Raw genomic sequence first — 18195 nt, forward strand, 5'->3', positions numbered from 1 at the left:
TCCTGAAACCTTCAGAGAAGTATGAAGTATTTATATCTGAGCTATGGAAAACCTCAGAAATGCTCAAGGCTCATCTGTCACTATTCCTAACAGAGCTGATGAAAAAATGTTTTACAGTACTGTTACTGGAGAAATTAAGTGGTCATGAATCTAACATGAATATATTTTTCATATGTCTCTTCTACCAACCCCACCCCCAAACCCCTGAAAACCGGTTCCTAACGCTTATTTAACATACTTACTGCCATAGTGCCTGAAGAAACTGCACGGTACAGATCTTGCCCCTGCCTGCTTTAGCTACGCTGAAGGATGCACCAAGAGACTGTCCTCTCCTATGGCTGGCTCTTTCAAAAGCCACGCATTACGGCTGGATCTTTTTTCTGGAATCACTGCACTTTCTAGTGTAAGGTTATGCCAGTTTGTCATCCTGCCAGTCCTGTTTTCTGTCTCAGTCAGCCGGGATAAACACTTAGCCCTCCTTTTTCTTTCCCTATTACCACACCCCTCGCTTGTAACTGGTATAGATTACATCAGAAATTCCTTGCTGAGCCAGCTCTGCCAATAATTTTTGTTCTAAATCACACAAAAATCTGTGAAATGTAATCATGTCCATACTTTGGTCTAGTGCAAATACCCGGAAGATGAAAATTAAATCTTTCAAAGAGTAATCCATCTCTTACTTGATCATTCCAGGACAAACCGAACAGCCAGAGCGATGGTTTACTGCGTTTGTGTGAACTCACGTTACATGCTGAGGCCACGGGCTGGGAATCTGCGATCTGCCAGTCCAGATGGGATTAGAAATCACTGTCACGTATGAAATGTCTGGCTCTCAATGAAATTATCTTTGAGGGGTAGGTTTATAAAGACACTTTCAACACACGTAGGAGAGGAGTAGAAAAGGGCTGTATGTAACTGTACAGCTGAGATCAAATTCTATTACAGCCGAGAAAGCTATATTTGCAGCATTTTCAGTGAACTCTTTCCCTCAGCGAGCACCACGCTGTTGCTCAGCCTCTTCAACATGAGTTTATTGACTTCTGCAGACTGATTACTGCTCAGGCCACACTTTTCAAAAGCAGGAGGTGGCACGCAACCTTGCAGATGCCACTGCATGCCCGGCAGATGCGTTTCTAAAATCTCCGTGACCACTTACATTGATGGGATGACTGTGCCCACCGGCAGCACCGCGGTGCCCCACTGAAGCACTGACCCCGCGTGTGCACGCAGATCCTGACACCCACAAACACAAATACAGCTCATCAACAGTGGGATTTTCTTCTCCCCTTAGCACAGACCTCAGGCCTCCGCTTTTGAAAGACTGCTCACTTATGTCTTACAATGCATTTTTACCTAACTGGCAGAGGGAGAAGTAATTAAATTTAACAGAAACCAGGACTTCCAAATGAAGATATAATTTTTGAAGCCACAACTTCTATTACTTTTTTATAACCTTTACCTATGTTTTATATGGCAAAGGGTCACAGAACAGATGCAGCTGCTAAACTGGGTGGTTTAGTAAATGAAGTCAGCTTCTGCAGAGAAAAGCAGAAGGAAATTAGAAGACATGAATGAACTCACTTTAGAAGCCAGATGAAGTTTTGAGTCACTGCTGACTCAGGTAAAACTCCAATTTAATACAACACCTCTAAAATGTAACCTCTTCTAGATAGGGCTACAATAGATAATTAGTCAAATACACTCAGAACAGAAAGGAGAAATTCTGAGTAAGAATACAAAAATGAATCATTATTCCAATAATGTTTTTGTTATTATTGTTGCAGATGAATCTGAAAGCTCTTAGGACTCAATTAAGTTACCACATCCAATAAAGACAAAAAGCAAAATCAGGGCAGATACTTTCCGCCTAGACACCATGGTGACGGGCACATTAGAAATGAGGTAGATTAGATAGATGAACTAGACAGACACATCTAACTGTCCTCCGGTGCACTCATTTGTTTGACAGCCTGGAAAATGCCAACATTCCTGGGATTAAATGAAAACAGAAAAATGCATTTTCACTGTAAAGTATACACAGAACTTTGCCATGTCAGTTTCTCTTTGTTAAAATAAAACAGGGCCCAACTAGGTCCTCCCAGAGCAACCCAAAGCAGGATGAGATAAATGAAACAGTAACCAAGATGCAACCACCTGAACGCCCTCACATTGCTACCCTTTTACTAATGGAGTGATATGACCTATGCACACTTCAATACATTAATTTTTTCCTGAGCTCAACACCACCAAAAATGCTAAATTGGTGATCTTGCATTGCTGTCTCGATATCATATTTCTTTTCTTCATGACTTACAGCTTCACCCCTTTATAGGGTGGCCAAACAATTTTTGTTCTGTGATGCCTTTCCCCGTTCCCCCCACTTTGTTCTTCAAGAAAGTAAAAGTAAGCAAATATCTTGGATATAAAATATAAAGAACAACAGCAACTGGAGTGATTCTCCCCAGAGGTTTCTCGTCCAGGTTACAGACCTGTCGGCATGGCTTTTGTTTCAGCTCACAGAAAAACACACGCACACACAATAACACACAGTTAGCACTTGTGTTCACATTCAACAGCTCCATATTGTTTCCCAGCACCAGGACGTGTGTGCTAGTCCAGCGGTGTGCTCGGCATTATGCAATCTGGCAATCCCAGCGCTGGCTCCTGCTCCTGCCCGCTCCAGCCCTGACAGCAGAGGCGGCTGCAGCCCCGGGAGCTGCGCGACATCCCGGTGGCGTCGGGAGCAACAGAATCCAGCTCCTTGTGACAGTTTTCCCCACATAACATCACAATCAGCCAAACACATTTGTAATCTACTGCAGCTGGTGTTTCTATAATTGATAGAGATATAAAAGCCCTTTTTGCTAAAGTTGTACTTTTGCATCTTTTTTTTTTCTTGGGGGAGTTGTGAGAAAGCAGCTACGAAAAGCAAGCTCTAAATCTCAGATACTGTAGCTCCCTTTAGAATCCCAAGCTTAAAGCAAGTAGTTACGAGTTTTAGCGATGAAAAAAAAAGGAGCTAAAAACAAACATTTATTTTACTTGACGTAGCAAAACAGTGGATTAAAAAGTTAAATCAATGCGTCGTCTGAATGGTTCCTGCTGTAGCTGCAATTTCAAATGAAATAAGAATGTTATAAAAACTCGCACATATTAGGCACATTTGGAAATGTCTCCTTGTAACTGTTCTTTAAGTGTTCTGTCTATGAACACTAACAGGTCACTGCACAGGAAATGCAAAAATATGTTACATTTTAATCAGGGCATATAAAACACTGTCTAGAATGTTACATTGCCCTTGGGAATCTGTAGTAAGTAGAGGAACTTTTACAAAGCCCAGGTCACTCTCCCCATTACATCATCGTAAAAAAAATATATATATATTAGGTTAAATTATATAGAGGTCATGTATTAGAACTCTCACAGTTGTAGGATGATGGCTAAGAGATGCTTATTTCCTTGGAGAAACTCATAATCACTCCCTTGTTCCCCTGTACATACTTTGTATGTAGTGCATTTTAACTGAATCAAAATGTTTCCAAACAATTATAATGAAAGAGGACAAATATAGAAAGGAGGCTGTTTGTATACTCACTCTAACAACAAATTTCAGCACTTCAACCTAACACACACACACACAAACTGAAAACCTGGCTGGTTATACCTCATAGGTGATAAAAAATGAAAGCAGGAATTTTAGCAGACATGTTTGGGAATGATTAAGGTAAAATGTCCCTAATCCAAAAAAGTGGAAACCCAGATGTTGATGGCATCATAACATCCCTCTGTCCCCCCACAAATATTTCTCCAAATGATTCACCTCTGTTTAACCCAAATCACACGTTCATAAAATCTGTAATAAGCTCACAGAAACAGCAAAAGAGTAATGCAAGGGTGACTGTTTTCTAGATTAACATTCTCAGGATTTTAGTTATTTAATGTACTAATCTGGGAGGTGATACAAAACCATACAATATCCTGAAGGCGACCTGCTCTGCTCTCACTGCTCCTGGTTCCAGTTTTATCATGGACTTCCAGACAGGAAGATTCAATTTCTATGAAAAATCTTCCATGGGGCAGCAAATGAAATGAAATGAAATAAAAACTCCTGCCCCGAGTTGCAAAGGCCCAACATCTGCTGAGGTAAATGGCGGTTACCCACACAGCGGCACGGGGACCAGCCCTTTGCGATTTGCATGAGAAGAGATCTCAGACTAAAAAGACCTTTTTATCTAAACAGATATCTGTGGTTGAAACTCCTGGCATTACTTTTTGTATTTTCTCCCAGCCGCTCGCTTTTGTACAACAGCTTCTTAACTGCCAGTAATTTCCAGGCTTTGTTCCAGCCTACCTGTGGCACCCGCTCCCGGCCCCACGCACCCAGCCTGACAACCCGCTGCTCCCCACACGGACACCTTGCAACTGCTCTATAGATAGCACTATTATACATTCTATATGTCTTCCACGAACCTCTCAGTGTGCTGTCTGGCCTCTTCGATGCATCTGTTTAGTTCTCCCCAGCCCAGGTGTGGCCCCGAGCCGTGCTGCCCATGTCTCCTCCGCGCTCCTGACGGGGAATCAGGGCTTTCCTCCTTCCGATGGCGTTTCACGCCGGCCTCGCGACCACTCCTGAACTGCCTGTGCAATGCCTTGGGGACAGGACATTGCCACCGCCATGTAACAGATGGGTGGGCACAGTTCTGTCAAATTTTAAGCAAATTTTTCTAATTTTTCCACACAGAAGAATGTCCCTGGGGCTGAGCGCCCACCTCAGGAGCGCCAGGCCAGCTCCCGCCAAGCTCGGAGGCTCCTCACGCTCCCGCCACCAGCCCAGCAGCCGCCCTGCAGATGGTCCCTTTCTTCCCAGCCGAGGCAGATTAATTTCCTGCACGTATCCATCCCCTGCCTGCGATGAAGTCAGTGCCCAGCCAGGCTTTTGAAAAAGCCAGCTGAGGAGAGCCAGGAAATGCACATGTGGAACCACACTTATTTCCACCCACATCTTAATCTAGAGAGAAGTTTCTAGATGCATTCACTGCAAGAGCTGACGTTGAACATCATGCTCTACATTGACCAGGCAATGGAGTCACGTATACATTTTTACCACCGTTTTCTACAGATATTTGATAAGTTTATTCTCTCTGCTCATGTCCTTGCCCTTGCTTGTCTGTATTCTGCTTCCTAAATTTCCCTGCTTCCCAGCCCAGGGTCTGGGCTTCAGCTAAATACACAATACAGACCATTGCCTCATTCTCCCTGGACTGCTCAGCCCCATCACTCCTCTTGCAGCAGGGAAAGCAATCGTCCTACTTATCCCCAGCTAAAACTTATTTTAGGGGAATGTAATTGAAAAAGAGAAACCAAGAACAGAGCATGTGTGGTGGAGACGGCATGTTGGAGAATGCTGTGTCACCTTCTAAAAATTCTTTGGCAACAGCAACTTTAAGACTTTATAAGTGAGACAAATTCGGGTGGATTTTCTCAGGGAAAGCAGAAGATATCTCTGAAGAATGTTCACGTCACTGCCAGAAAGCACAGTGGTCCCACAGCTTTGAAATAAACCCTGATGTACATCTTTTAATTTTTTTTGCCAAACAACATCCTACCCTAAATTTCAGGAAGAACCTTTTGAGAAGGGAAACACAGATTTTGATAATGGAAATGGTTGCTGTGAGCAGCTCAGAACTGGAAACATTAGAATCAGTAGAAATTGAGCGTCTCAACAGAAAAGCCCAAAAAATCTGGACTATAGAGCTGTTGAGCCCATAATATAGATGTGCCTGTTTCCGTGGCCAGCGCTATGCAGTACTCCAGCATCCTTCCAACAGTGCTCTCAAGCCTTCCATTGGTTTTCTGATTTTTTCAAGATCTTCCCTGGTTTGTTTCCCCTTTTCATTATCACGTAGCTGAACTTTTACCACATTATGGGGCTGTCAGGCAGCTGAACGCATTGAGCCATAGGTAGCAATATTGGCTACTTGTTCTGCCCATGCACAGCACGTTGCCTCTCCAGTTCAAATGATCCATCTGACTACAAGGATCATCAGATAAAAACAACAACAAAAATATATAATTCTGAACACAGAAAAGGTTGATAACTTGGTCTATATTAATTGAGCTGTTTTTTCTCATGCACAAGCAAAACAATAACTGGCCAAGGCTACAAAACTCAGGTCTGAGTTCCTGATTCAGTCGGAGGGGCCCTTGGCCTTAAATTTCAGCACAGACTTAAAAATGGATAGGAACTCATGTTTAATCATCAAGTATTCAGCTGCTCATTGCTGATATACGCTTTAATGATGTGCCCTTAAATTTTGGTCTGGTCTTTAAAACACAATTTCCTCAAATTCAATACAAAATCCTCCTGTGGATCCAAATAGTGAAATGAGGCTCCATAATTTCGTTCAAGTGCTTTTTCAGTTATAACGTGTGTTTGAAATACAAAATTGAAGGAGTTTGCTATGTCAGGTGACATTTTGTTAGCTTTTGACAAGAGAAAATATTTAATACCCTCATTTTTTTTTTCCTGCTCTGAATATTAGTTTAATTGTCACAAATAATTAAATGCTTATGAGTAAAAGACATCTTCAGACATTTTGACAATACATATTAAGAGATGCTTTAAGGGAAATCTGCACAGATCGGCTTTTATTTGTTATGCTAAACGATGATGCATCCTGATTGCATTTGTTCCTTATTTGTGTGCGCAACTGGAGATGTACTGTGAATGATCTGTAAGGAATAAAACTACAGTATTTGACAGGCTAGGAAATATCTGGGCGAGGATATAGGATAAGGAACCCTAAAAGGGCATTTTTTTGTGGAGGGGCAATGGGTAGAGACATTCCCTTCAATCTAAAGCAATGAAAGGTGTCAACAACTAAATTACAGTTACTAACAGTAAGAAATAAACATAAATTGCGTACACAAGGCTCAAGTTCAAGGACTGTGGGCCACTAAAAATACATATTGTCTCAATTATCAAAGAGAGACAAATTCCCATCCTGGGAATTTGCATACGGACTCTAATAACCTACTCTTCAGAAATAGAGGCGAGCATTAATTTCCACGTGAAAAGGAGCCATGGGAGAGCTTCCCCAGTCCCCAGCTCCAGAGAAGAAAGCCCCACTTGGTGATTCACCACCAAATGATCTGGTCTCTGTTGGAGAGGGTAGCAGGTGGCCTCCCAGGTATGGCAGATTAGCCCTGTATTACCTAAGATTTATTCTGAGTTCCTGTCAATATAATGGCCGAAACGACCATTCCTGAAAGGTAATATGGTGTGAAAATAAACATAAACAACCCTTAATGAATCCTTAGGCTATTACTTGCATCATATTTCTTCTATAGGCAATATATACATCTCCACTTTAGAAAAACAACGCTGCCCTTGGTCAAGGCTTAACAATTCCTGTTTGCACCAGAGAAGGAACTGAGGAAGGTCCATGGGAACTGCTTAGTGCTAAAAGCTTTTGAAAATCCAGATCTCTCTTTAGATGCCCACATAAGGATTTAGTCTCTTAACATGAGAAAAATCAGAGCCTCAAACTTTATTACCACAGATTTCCCACCACCTCTGGCAGTCAGGGTGGAGGAAAATGTTTCTGTCCTGTTTAGTTACAACTAGACCAGGTTTTTCATGTTTCTCAGGGCGATGCATTATACACTGTCAGAAATACAAAGCTAGATCCCAGGTCTGACAAAGAAATGTAGGACAGTATAAGGGGGGAAAAGTAAACGTAAACAAATTATCTGGTCCCGAAACTTATCACTGACCAAAACCCCATCTGAGGATAATTTAAGGAGGTTAAATAAATTATCTTGCTTATAACTATTGCCTAGTAAAGCTCGCTTGGTGTGTTAACAGAGTTAATAGAGCTCTGCTTGCTTTGACTGTGAGTCCTCCCACTTTCGGGAGCTCCTGGACATGAGCAAAGTGCCAACTCCTCCACCTCGGGGAGTTGTGGGAAAGGATGAAACTTCTTCCCATCTCCCTCCCTGGGCGATTCCCGCGTGTCCCACCCCAACAGCGGGCATGGGGGTGCCTGGAGCCCCCAGCCCAGATGACAGAAACCTGACATGTCACCTAGAGCAAAGAATTAGGAGCAAATGCTGTTTGACCTTGAACAAATCAGCTAATACCTCCTGGCTTCAATTTGCCTTTCTGTAAAATGGGGAAAAAATATTCTGCTTCACTGGGTTTATTCTGCGGAGTGCACAGCATTAGTAAGAAATCCTTGGAAGAAAGGTGCTAAGTGTGAAGAAATATTACTCCACTTCCTCACAAAGCACACACATATACGAGCAGGAACGATGCAGCTAATCAAAAGCACAAGAAAGCTTTTCTCTTTTTTTTTTTTAGCATTTAATGCTACAGATGATCAATATAACTACTTAGCTTCTTTCTCCTTTCACATGTTAATTTAATGCTACTTGTGCTGTGCTTATAAATGTTATGACATGGCTGAAAAACACATAAAAAAATTAATTTTGGTAGAACAATATAGCAGCTAGCATAAGGCTATGCTTCTTCCATACAGAACTGTACATCATGAAAAGATCCTGCTCTTTTCTGTGCAGTCCACTAACGCTACGGGAAGTAAATGAGTTCTTCCTATATGAACAAAGAAAATTGCAGGCCGTATGAATTGTGGTGCTGATTGCCGGTGTAATTCACACAAAATTATTTATATTCGAAAAATTTAGAGTAAAATTTTTCTACCCAAAAAAACCCAAACTTCAATCCAAGCGAAGAGTGAGTGATAGAAATAGGGTCGTTGTCTGCATATACCAAACTGCACCAATGTGCAAATTTTCATTCTGATCTCTTTTAAGTAGAGTTTCACTAGAAAATAATCTTTGCTATCAAGGTATTCCAGAGAATTTAATTATTTTCCATAAAACCAAGAACTGTATGCTGCTCCTTTTGCAACAGAAATTTTGCACTGATTCCACATAAACAGACCAAATATCCCTTCAGCAAAGTTGCTTTGGGAATATTTAACAGCATTTTTTAAGTTATGGAAGCAACATTGAATGAGATTTAGTACAATTTAAGATAAGTGGGTCTTAATTTTATATGAACAGAGAGACTTAACAAGCAAACAGAAAGAGTTCTGATTATATTATGCTGGAATATTAGGCCTTGTGCAAAATTGCCCCTTTTCTCTTTTACATGCATAAAAACAAGCACAACAAGCTTTTCCATTAAATTAGTCTTTTGAGAGAGATGCAGGAAGAGCCAGAAAGCTCCTTAAAAGTTTACTGCTTTTCATCTTTGTCAGGTAGGGATGTGTATTCAAAATGACCTATTCTTTCCAGTACACAACCCTTCCTGCAAGTTTTTTCTTCCTGTTTGACCTATCAATTTTAAGAGTACCCCAAAATGGGAATGGAAGGGATTATTTGGATTAGTTTTCCCTATATACTCAGTAGTTTTTGCTTTCCCGTAGTCATCCAGAGCTAAAGCTGCTTCCCATAGTCTCTTCAGCATCGTGAGTAACTTTAATGAGCCTCAGTATCATTAGACGATAGCAGTTTACAGAAACCAGGGAGAGAAGACACAGAAAGGAATAAGATACAGCTATAATGGATACAAGCCTTGGAGATGAAAGAAAGAAGTCAGCATCTCATTTGCATTAATACAATAAAAATACAGCATTAATGTTGCTAGTTATATTTTTTTTTCAATAAAGTTGAGCCTGATTATATCTGAAATAAAAAGCAGGCTGTGCATTCCTTGTAGGTCTTGCAAGTGTTTAGGCTTTAAAGAACAATTACTGGCTATTAACTTCCTAGAACTAATTGCCACTAAAAACAATCTCCACAAAACTTCAGTTGAAAGCCACTCCTCAAGAGCCCATGGTCTGATCTCTCAAAACTGCGTTGTTTATAGCAATACAAATTCAGAGCTACTATTCACGTAATTCCACTCCATCATTATGTATTTTGTTTACTGGTATTATGTGTGTGCACATATATAATTATATACGCAGACACATACAACGGATCATCATCAGAATCAATCAAAAGCAATATTGACAACCTCATTTATTCAAAAATCATGAGGCACACCCTCAAAAATCGAGAGACTAGATGGAAATTATGAAATGCTAAAAGCAGTCACTTTGAGAATCATGGCATTTTTCTTCTGGTAGAACTCTTAGGCTGCACATTTTCAAGCTCCTTAGTCCTCCATAGGAAGGAGTTTAAAATATGTTTTTATTTTAAAATGTATGTTTGGCATTCACGTAATCACCACACTCCAGGAGCTGGAAGTTGAAAAAAAAAAAAACCACTAACAAAGGACTTTCAGTAGACACAACTCCTCACATCATAGGAATTTTAATATTTGGGCAAATATTGGTGGAATAATCACTGTTCTAAGCAATTGAGCTTTCCAGCTTGTATCAAAAAATCCCAACAAACGGTGCATCTCCCTCCCAGGCAGGCACTTGTCTGTCCCTTTTGCAGGTGTACATGTCTGCGTACCTGAAAAGGATCTATTTCCAATACATTTAGGACTGTTTGTTCTATTTAAATGTGGAATTTTACCAATAGCTGGGACCACTGGGTGCTGCACGTTACAAACTATGTATTTTTCACAATCTAATCTTGTCATTTGGAAGCTATTGTTGTGACTTTCTTTTTCCTAAGGCGAAGAGGGAAAACATTTCTTTTAGGGAAACAAAGATTCTCTTCATTTTTCTAAATGAAACACTTAATGCAACACTTAGATCATAAGACCAGTTTTTCCACTTCTTTTTTGCCTGAAAAACCTCACAAGGTAACGGATGAAAAGCCAGCAACAGTTAAAGAGGGATGTGTAAATCTAATGGGAAACAGTGTGCTTCTATGATGTGTTTCTCCTTGAAACCTTAAAAAATACACCATTCACTGTCAAGGTATTTCAGAGTTGCAGAAGCCGTTATTATAACATGGTAAAAATGACTTGGTGCCAAGATCCAATAGCCTCAAATGGAAGGTCACCTTAATGAGAAAGAACTGATTTTAGTCCCCTAAAACTACACGGAACTTTTAGATTTCCGATTTGCAAAACCATCTTAATGCATTTACTTGAGAACTGCTGTCTGTGTGCACAACGTAACATTGCACGTTAAAACGGGATTCTTTAGAAGACTGTATCATCACTGGTATCAAGAAACAGTGTTTGATAATTAACACAGAGAATGGAAGCATTTGAGAAGGGCAGTAACCCTTGAAAGCAAAATATCTCCGTCATACAGCCTTCAGAAAAGAATAGCATGCAACCACTAGTAACACAAGTTACAAGCAGAATTCTCCCTAGATTTAAAGCTTAGTGGTAGAATCTCGTCCCTCTTCAGAGGTAAAACATTAGCAAAGATACACGTATATTTAATTTTGTAGCTGAACAGCCCAGTCTTACATCGACAGTCTCTACACAGGCCAGTTACCCATTGAAGCAAAGTGCTGAGTAAGAGCTGCAGAACTGGACCCACTCTCATGTAAATTATTGTAATTAAATAGGTAATGAAAAATCACTGCTCTTGCACGAATGAAATCTAAGACTTCAGCTGAGAGTGTAATGTGTTTCCAATTGACTCCTGTATCAGATTCGGAGACAGATGAAAATGTCTCTCTGCTTGCATGACCACGCTTTAGAGGTAAAACTTCACAAATATTTTCATTTTGTGGAGAAGAGGGAAAAACAAAGGCTTATTTCAGCAGTGAAGTCCGTAGGATCTCCCTTTTTTAAAGCATAATATGGTACACACATGTGTCAACCCGAGACGCATTAAATAGAATTTGAATCATTTTACTTTGCATTTGCTAATAATACATCACCCAGTAGAAGAACCAGGCCTTATTCTCCCCTCCACTAGCTGACATGATATTTTTTTTACATTTGAGCTCTTAAGATCTGCACAATAGCTTAACACAATAAGTGTTTAGCCTCTGGTTCCAACTGTAATTGATAGAGTACAGTTCCATTCCCTCTGCTGCTGCTAAGTTGGGAATTGCAGCCACAGCAACTGACAGCATTTTTTTTGTCCGTGAGTCTGGAGTTGCTCTCTGGGAGTGATGTCCTCATCGGGATGGGAAGGAAAATGACGGGAGAAAGGCTCACCCTGGCCCAGTGCTACCGAGGAACCCCTGGGACCTCTCCTAGGGGAAACAGCTACTTGAGGTGGGTGCTACTAATGAGAAGAAAAATCAGGAGGAGAAAGTGCCGGGAGGAAATACCAAAATCCTGCTATTTTGAAGAAAACGGGCTTTTCGATTAGAGAGCACCGAAGAGAGCGAGCATTTATGGAAAGGAATTTCTGACAAAGAACATGTTTTTAAAAGTGCTATAAAATAGTGTCATTTACCGATGGAAGCATCTTTCATATCACTGTCACAGGGGCTGAACTCTTGGTGAGTCCCAGTCTTTATACAGAGATAATATACTGAGCTTTGATATGTGAGAGTAAAATGGAAATAAGGAAACAGGAACTAAAATGAATGCAACTTCAAATTGTCCCATTCAGGCCTGAGTTTTGACATGGCAAAATACATAGCAGCTCCGGTTCCAGAATTTAACACAGATAGCGACTAATTTTGGTGCCTCTTTAGTTGCAAAAGTACCTATTTTGGAATATATTTCATTAACCAGGATTTAAAGGCTCCTCTTGTTTGTGAACACCTTGGCTTTTTTGTCATCTGTCAGCATTGTGATGTGCACTCTAACTGAAAGGTTCTGAGGCAAGAGCTATTTAGGTGGTTTTGATGTGCACTTGCTTATCTGGACGATGTTTAAACAAAGCAGTGCTGCCATTTCTACAGTTTCATTCAGTACTGATCGCTTGGAACCTGATTCTATTGCCCCCGTAATAAAGGATACAAATAATACTTGAAAAGCCACAACGGTCTTGGTTATTAATACATGTATATATCACTTCCTTTCATCACAGAAATCTACATATTGGACCTCGCTGGTCATTTACTCTGCATTCTGAAGAAGCAACATTTCACTTTCTAAATGTGTTTCTGTTTTAAATAATCTTCTACTAGTAAGGTGCAAACTGCAGCTTTAAAGTACTGACTGCTAAGCGTCTTCTGTTTGCTGCTCTGTGAGGACTCTTCCAAAAACAAAACTGTGCTTTTCGACAGATCCACTAAACAAAATAAATGCAACGGATATCTCTTTCTGCTGTACTTTTCTAGAGCTTTGGTTCTTAGGTAGCCTAGTGGAGCCGGGAGAGAAAGAAAAGAAGAAATGCGAAATTGCAGCCGGAAAAGGCGTTAAGTCCAGATTCCCCTTTGCAGGTTTTAAGAAAAGCAAACTAGCAATTCATGATCACAAAATAAAATATGCACATTTAAACAAGCTGCAGGGGAAAGGAGAGTTTAATCCAGTGAAATTGTGTTTGAAAGCTATTTCATACCCCTAGGAATAAAATCTGAATAGCAATTCTGCTTTGCTCCCACCCTTTTTCCACCCTTCTGTTAATATATTACCATTTGTTATGGAATCGTTACAAGACTTCTACCCCAGAGGTGGCTGCATTTCATTGAAGGATGAAGTACTTTCTGGGCCTGAGTATCTTCTTACTCGCAGGAGCAGCCAGCACTCATTGCAACTGCACTGATGCTGCTGGTAAAGCTATTTTTGATTTGCACCTGAGCTAGAGAAGGATCAGGCCCGCAGTTTGTAAAGCCCTTTGTGATTCATTTGGGTGAAAGCTACAACACAAATGGGTTGTTTATTGTAAACAGAAGTATGATACTAACGCAGGCACTGACATAAAGAGCTGCAACTCTCTGCCTCAAGAATTATCGAAATGGAAATGACGATCTCTAAAAGGAATGACGATTCAGCCCTGGAAAGATCAAAATGCATTTGACATAGTTTCGGTGTTGATATGAAATAGAGTGTCTTTAAAAGTGTAATCCGAGATCAAAAATCCCCATCATCAAACATAAATAGTGCCCCATTTATCCAATTACATTACCTTGTTTCATTACAATGGTCTGTAATATATTTCTTAGGAATACAAGGCTTAAAATTAATAATAGAAAAGAACAAAATTGCCACGTATATATCTCTAGATAGATTTTCATCTAGCAGCAGGACTTCACTTCTGATTCACTCGCTGGTTCTCTCTAACCTTTACATTATTCATTAATCAAACTAGAAACCTGCTTTCAAAGTCTGTGCAGGGTAGTAATTATTTACAGTTGTGCATAGTATTTAATTTTAAGCAATGACAAAAGCAGGCATGTCCAGAATCATAAGGCTTATCATTTTTCTTCCAAAAGAGATGAACTATCTAAAGAAGCTAAAAGTTGCAAACTTCTCTTCAATATCTCTGCTGCCATCAAGACAAAATGCAGTGCAACTGATACCTTTGAACTTGTACAACTAAAAATAAATAAAAGTGAAAATTAAGTAATATATAATGTATTAACTCCTTTAAATAAAACGAATAAGGAGCTTTGCTATCAGCCTTGATGAGCGAGTATTTTCATAGTGCACGGTCTGTCTACTGTCACTTTGAGGTATTTTTCACCATACAAAACAGAACCTCAGTAGTATCCCTGCAAATGAATGTCAGTTTTAAGAACTATATATAATAGGCATGTCTGCTCTTTGAAACCCCCTTACCCCCCACAAACACACAAATACAACTTCAAAGCAGAAAAACTATTGCAAATGTATAAACCTACTTCGAATCACTTATGCTGGGTGAAACTGGACTGCATTTGCAGTATTTTGCTCACCTGAAACAACATTGATTTGAGGACAAATACAATCAAACAAATGCACCACTGAAGAGCAATGCACATTTCATAATGAGAATAAGGAAGGAGAGATGTTATTGTGGTCATTCAATTTTCTGCCTCATCATTAAGATTCTCAAAAATACTGTAGCATTCTGGATAAAAATATATCTTACTGTGTTCTCAGCAGGGAAATCCCGGGAAACAACAGTCTGGGCTTTGCTCGCAAAAATTTACTTACTCTGTAGCCTATGTTTCTAAAAAAGAACAGGGTGTCCCTTCTACAAAAAGATACTACGTGCATTCCAAGGGAAAATTCTACTTTGAAAACAAAATAAAATGAAGACTCATACTCCTGACAGAGAGAAAAAGTGAGCAATTCTAGCACTGTCACTGTGATGATCAGCATCCATGAAAAAATAGCTATTTATCCTGCAAGTTGCAAACGTTAATGCCTTATTCAGATATAGCCTCTTTGTAAATAAAACAATAGCAACTCATCAGAGAGTTCTTCAGAATACATATCTATGTGTATATATATATATATATATATGAACTTCTAGCGTAACTGTTATTTATAGTTAAAGGGGATCTCTGCTTGCCAGGAATGATACCAGCAACCTGCACAGGTACATTCATTGATCACGTCCCGAAAGACCCTGCCTACATACTACTGTCCTATACCTACATGAATATGGTGAAATGCATAAGTTTATAAAAGTTATGCATGTTCCAGTTTCTCTGAAATCACATTTACCTTTGAATGAATCCCAAGCACTACTTCTCAAAGTTTATTCAAGTATGCCACTAAACTTGCCCATACATTTTGTCCCACAATATAATACGCCACATCTAGAAAATGCTCAGAAGGGAGAGGAAAAATTAGTAAACCTTTTTAAACTAAAACCATAAAATATTATTTTTCTTTAGAGAACTAATCTGATGAAGGACACAAAGAAATAAAGAAGAGAAAAAAAAACCCGCCTACATTAAAAGCCAAACAAGATAATAATTGTGCATGTCTGGCTAAGAGAATCTAGAGGGCAAGCCTTACGTCATTGGCACTTGGGTTACCATGGTGAGTGATTTATTGATATATATCAAGAATGAATAGATCAAAGGCAGCAAGATGACAGGTGATCAATCAAATGTCAAATCAAAGCTGGCAATCAACTGGAAAGCTGATTTTTCAGTGGGTGGGTCTGGCAGGAGAAAAATGAACTTCCATATTGCGCTTCCCAGAAACAAAACCCCACCACACTATTAAAAAAAAATAAAAAGCAATTAAGCAGCCTGAAAAAAAACTCTTTGAAAAGATTTACTATACAGGCCCACTCGTCTGTTTCTTTTTCTTGGCCCCCAACAGCAAAAGAACACCCTACAAACGACAAAACAACACTTCCAAAGTTGCAAACTATTTTCTTCTTTAAAAAAAAAAATAAAAATGCAAAACCACTTGGCATGTGCAAATATATAAACTCGGCAACAAAACAAAAGGAGGATTTGATCTGAAAACGTGGATTGTCTTCTAACAGTCTGAACGTTTCATTTTATTTCCTGTTGCAATTTTCACCACTGATGATCAAAGGCTGAACTTCCCCACCGGGTTCATCAGCAGAGACAGTCCCTGTACTATTTCAGGCATACACAACACACACACACACTCACCCGGCCGGCATCGCCACCAGAAACACGGCGAAATAAAAGATTAAACACACCGACCCACTTCGCGAAACACACGTTTTAAAAACAAAAACCGCCAGGAAGGGGGGGGGGGGGGGGGCGCGGAATAAGAAGGAAAAAAATAGAAATGCTAAAGCGGGAAGCAAATGGAAAGCTGCTTTCGGTTCGGGAAGGGGAAGGGGGACAAGGGGAGCCGAGTGGAAGAAAGTTGGGGGGAAAAGTTTCGGCAGGGCCGGCGGGAGCGGGAGCGGCGGGGACCGGGCGGCGGGAGCGGCGGAGGGTGGACGGGGACAGCCCGTGTCAGAGTGAGGATCTTGGCAATAAGGAATGAAACTGGCTCCGTGGAGTTACGAAGGGAAAGGGAGGGGGAGGGGGGGATAAATAAATAAAGATCCAGCCCGGAAAAGCAAGGGTGACCCTAAATAATAATAAAGATGGGGGGTAGGAGTGGAAGGAGCAGAGACAGAGGCTGTGTAAGTGGATGGCTTCTCCTTACCTGCAGCCCGTTTGGGTGCTTGCTGTTTCCTCCTTGGCATCGCTCTACTTTCTCCAATCTCACTTCTGTCCCCAGATCCGAGAGCCCTGAGACGCTCCTGAGTCGTGTTTCTCTGCCTCTGCCTCTCAGCTGCTTTCCCCGACACCCCCCTCAAGCCTCCCCTGCCCCCCTCCTTTCCACTTCACTGATAGGAACCTGTTTGGTTTTTATTTTATTTTAGAGATCTAGGTTTCTTTCTCTCTCTCTCTTTTTTTTTGGTTGGCTTTTTTTTTTTTTTTAACTGTTGCAACACTTGCTTTGCTTTGATTCAAACATCCGAGCTCAGGAGCAAATGAAAGGCGCCCACAGTGCCAGAGAACGGTAATAAATAAATAACAAAATAGATATGTATATATTAAAAAAAAAAGGCAGCTCTGGAAAGACTGTGGGGCTGGCTGCTTCCTCCCTTTCCTCTCCTCTCCTCCTCGCAGAGCTGTACGGCGGAGCGGTGCCCGGGTGTGCGTGGTGTGTGTGTGCGTGCGTGTGTGTGCGCGGAGCGCTGCAGGTTCCGTGCTGTCAGATGCCAGGCAGTGAGTGATATGGGAGAGGACAGGGAGGCTGCGGGTGGAAGGGAGAGCTGCTGTTCGCACACGCACACGCGCGCACACACACACGCGTGCACACACACACACACACACACACACACACATACACACACACACACGCACAGGCAGGGCGAGGCGATGCCAGCAAACATCGATCCACTGAGCAAACTGAACATTAACAAAACTCCTCCTCCGCGACCTGATGACAGGATGAATTTACTCGCGCAGGCGGGCGGCAGCGCGGGGCGTTAAAGGGACAGGGCGCGCCCCTGCCCCCGGTGTCGCAGCCCCGCGTCACCACCCCCCCACACTCCCATCCTCCCCCCACCCCACGCGAGACCACCCCACGCAGCCCCCGAGGGTTTGTCCCCCGGAGGGTTTGTCCCCCGAGGGAGGGCGCTCGGGACGGGGTGGCAGCGCCTCTCGCCCCATGTCACTCGGGCGTTTCCACTGGAATTCTGGGGGTTTAAGGCAATGACCCCGCCACGAGTGGGGGCCGTGGGGACCAGCGGCTGGTGCTCCCGCCGCCTCGCTGCAACCACGCGTGACTGGTGATTCCTCAGGTGTCACTGTGGCTGGGGACACCACAGCCCTTTGTCTTCTCTCATCTTCATCCTCACCCTGGAGGTCACCCCACACGCTTGGTCCTAAATGCAAAGTTTGGTGACGTTCGGGTGAAACCCAAGG

General features: G+C 41.5%; 1 protein-coding gene across 4 annotated transcripts in view; it reads right to left on the minus strand.

Moving 5' to 3' along the window:
• TSHZ2 (teashirt zinc finger homeobox 2) overlaps positions 1-17119 on the minus strand; it is a 222437-nt gene extending 205318 nt beyond the window's left edge. For all 4 annotated transcript variants that reach the window (XR_014185429.1, XM_082065750.1, XM_082065748.1 and 1 more), the window contains exon 1: positions 16925-17119. Coding sequence is in view for 3 of the 4 variants with exons in the window: in XM_082065750.1 (XP_081921876.1) it covers positions 16925-16964 (40 nt within the window). In the remaining variant the exon portion in view is untranslated. The remainder of the gene's footprint in view (positions 1-16924) is intronic.
• Positions 17120-18195: the final 1076 nt, after the last annotated feature.

This window comes from Streptopelia decaocto (assembly GCF_964273445.1).
Source record: "Streptopelia decaocto genome assembly, chromosome: 14".
Taxonomy (NCBI): Eukaryota; Metazoa; Chordata; class Aves; order Columbiformes; family Columbidae; genus Streptopelia; species Streptopelia decaocto.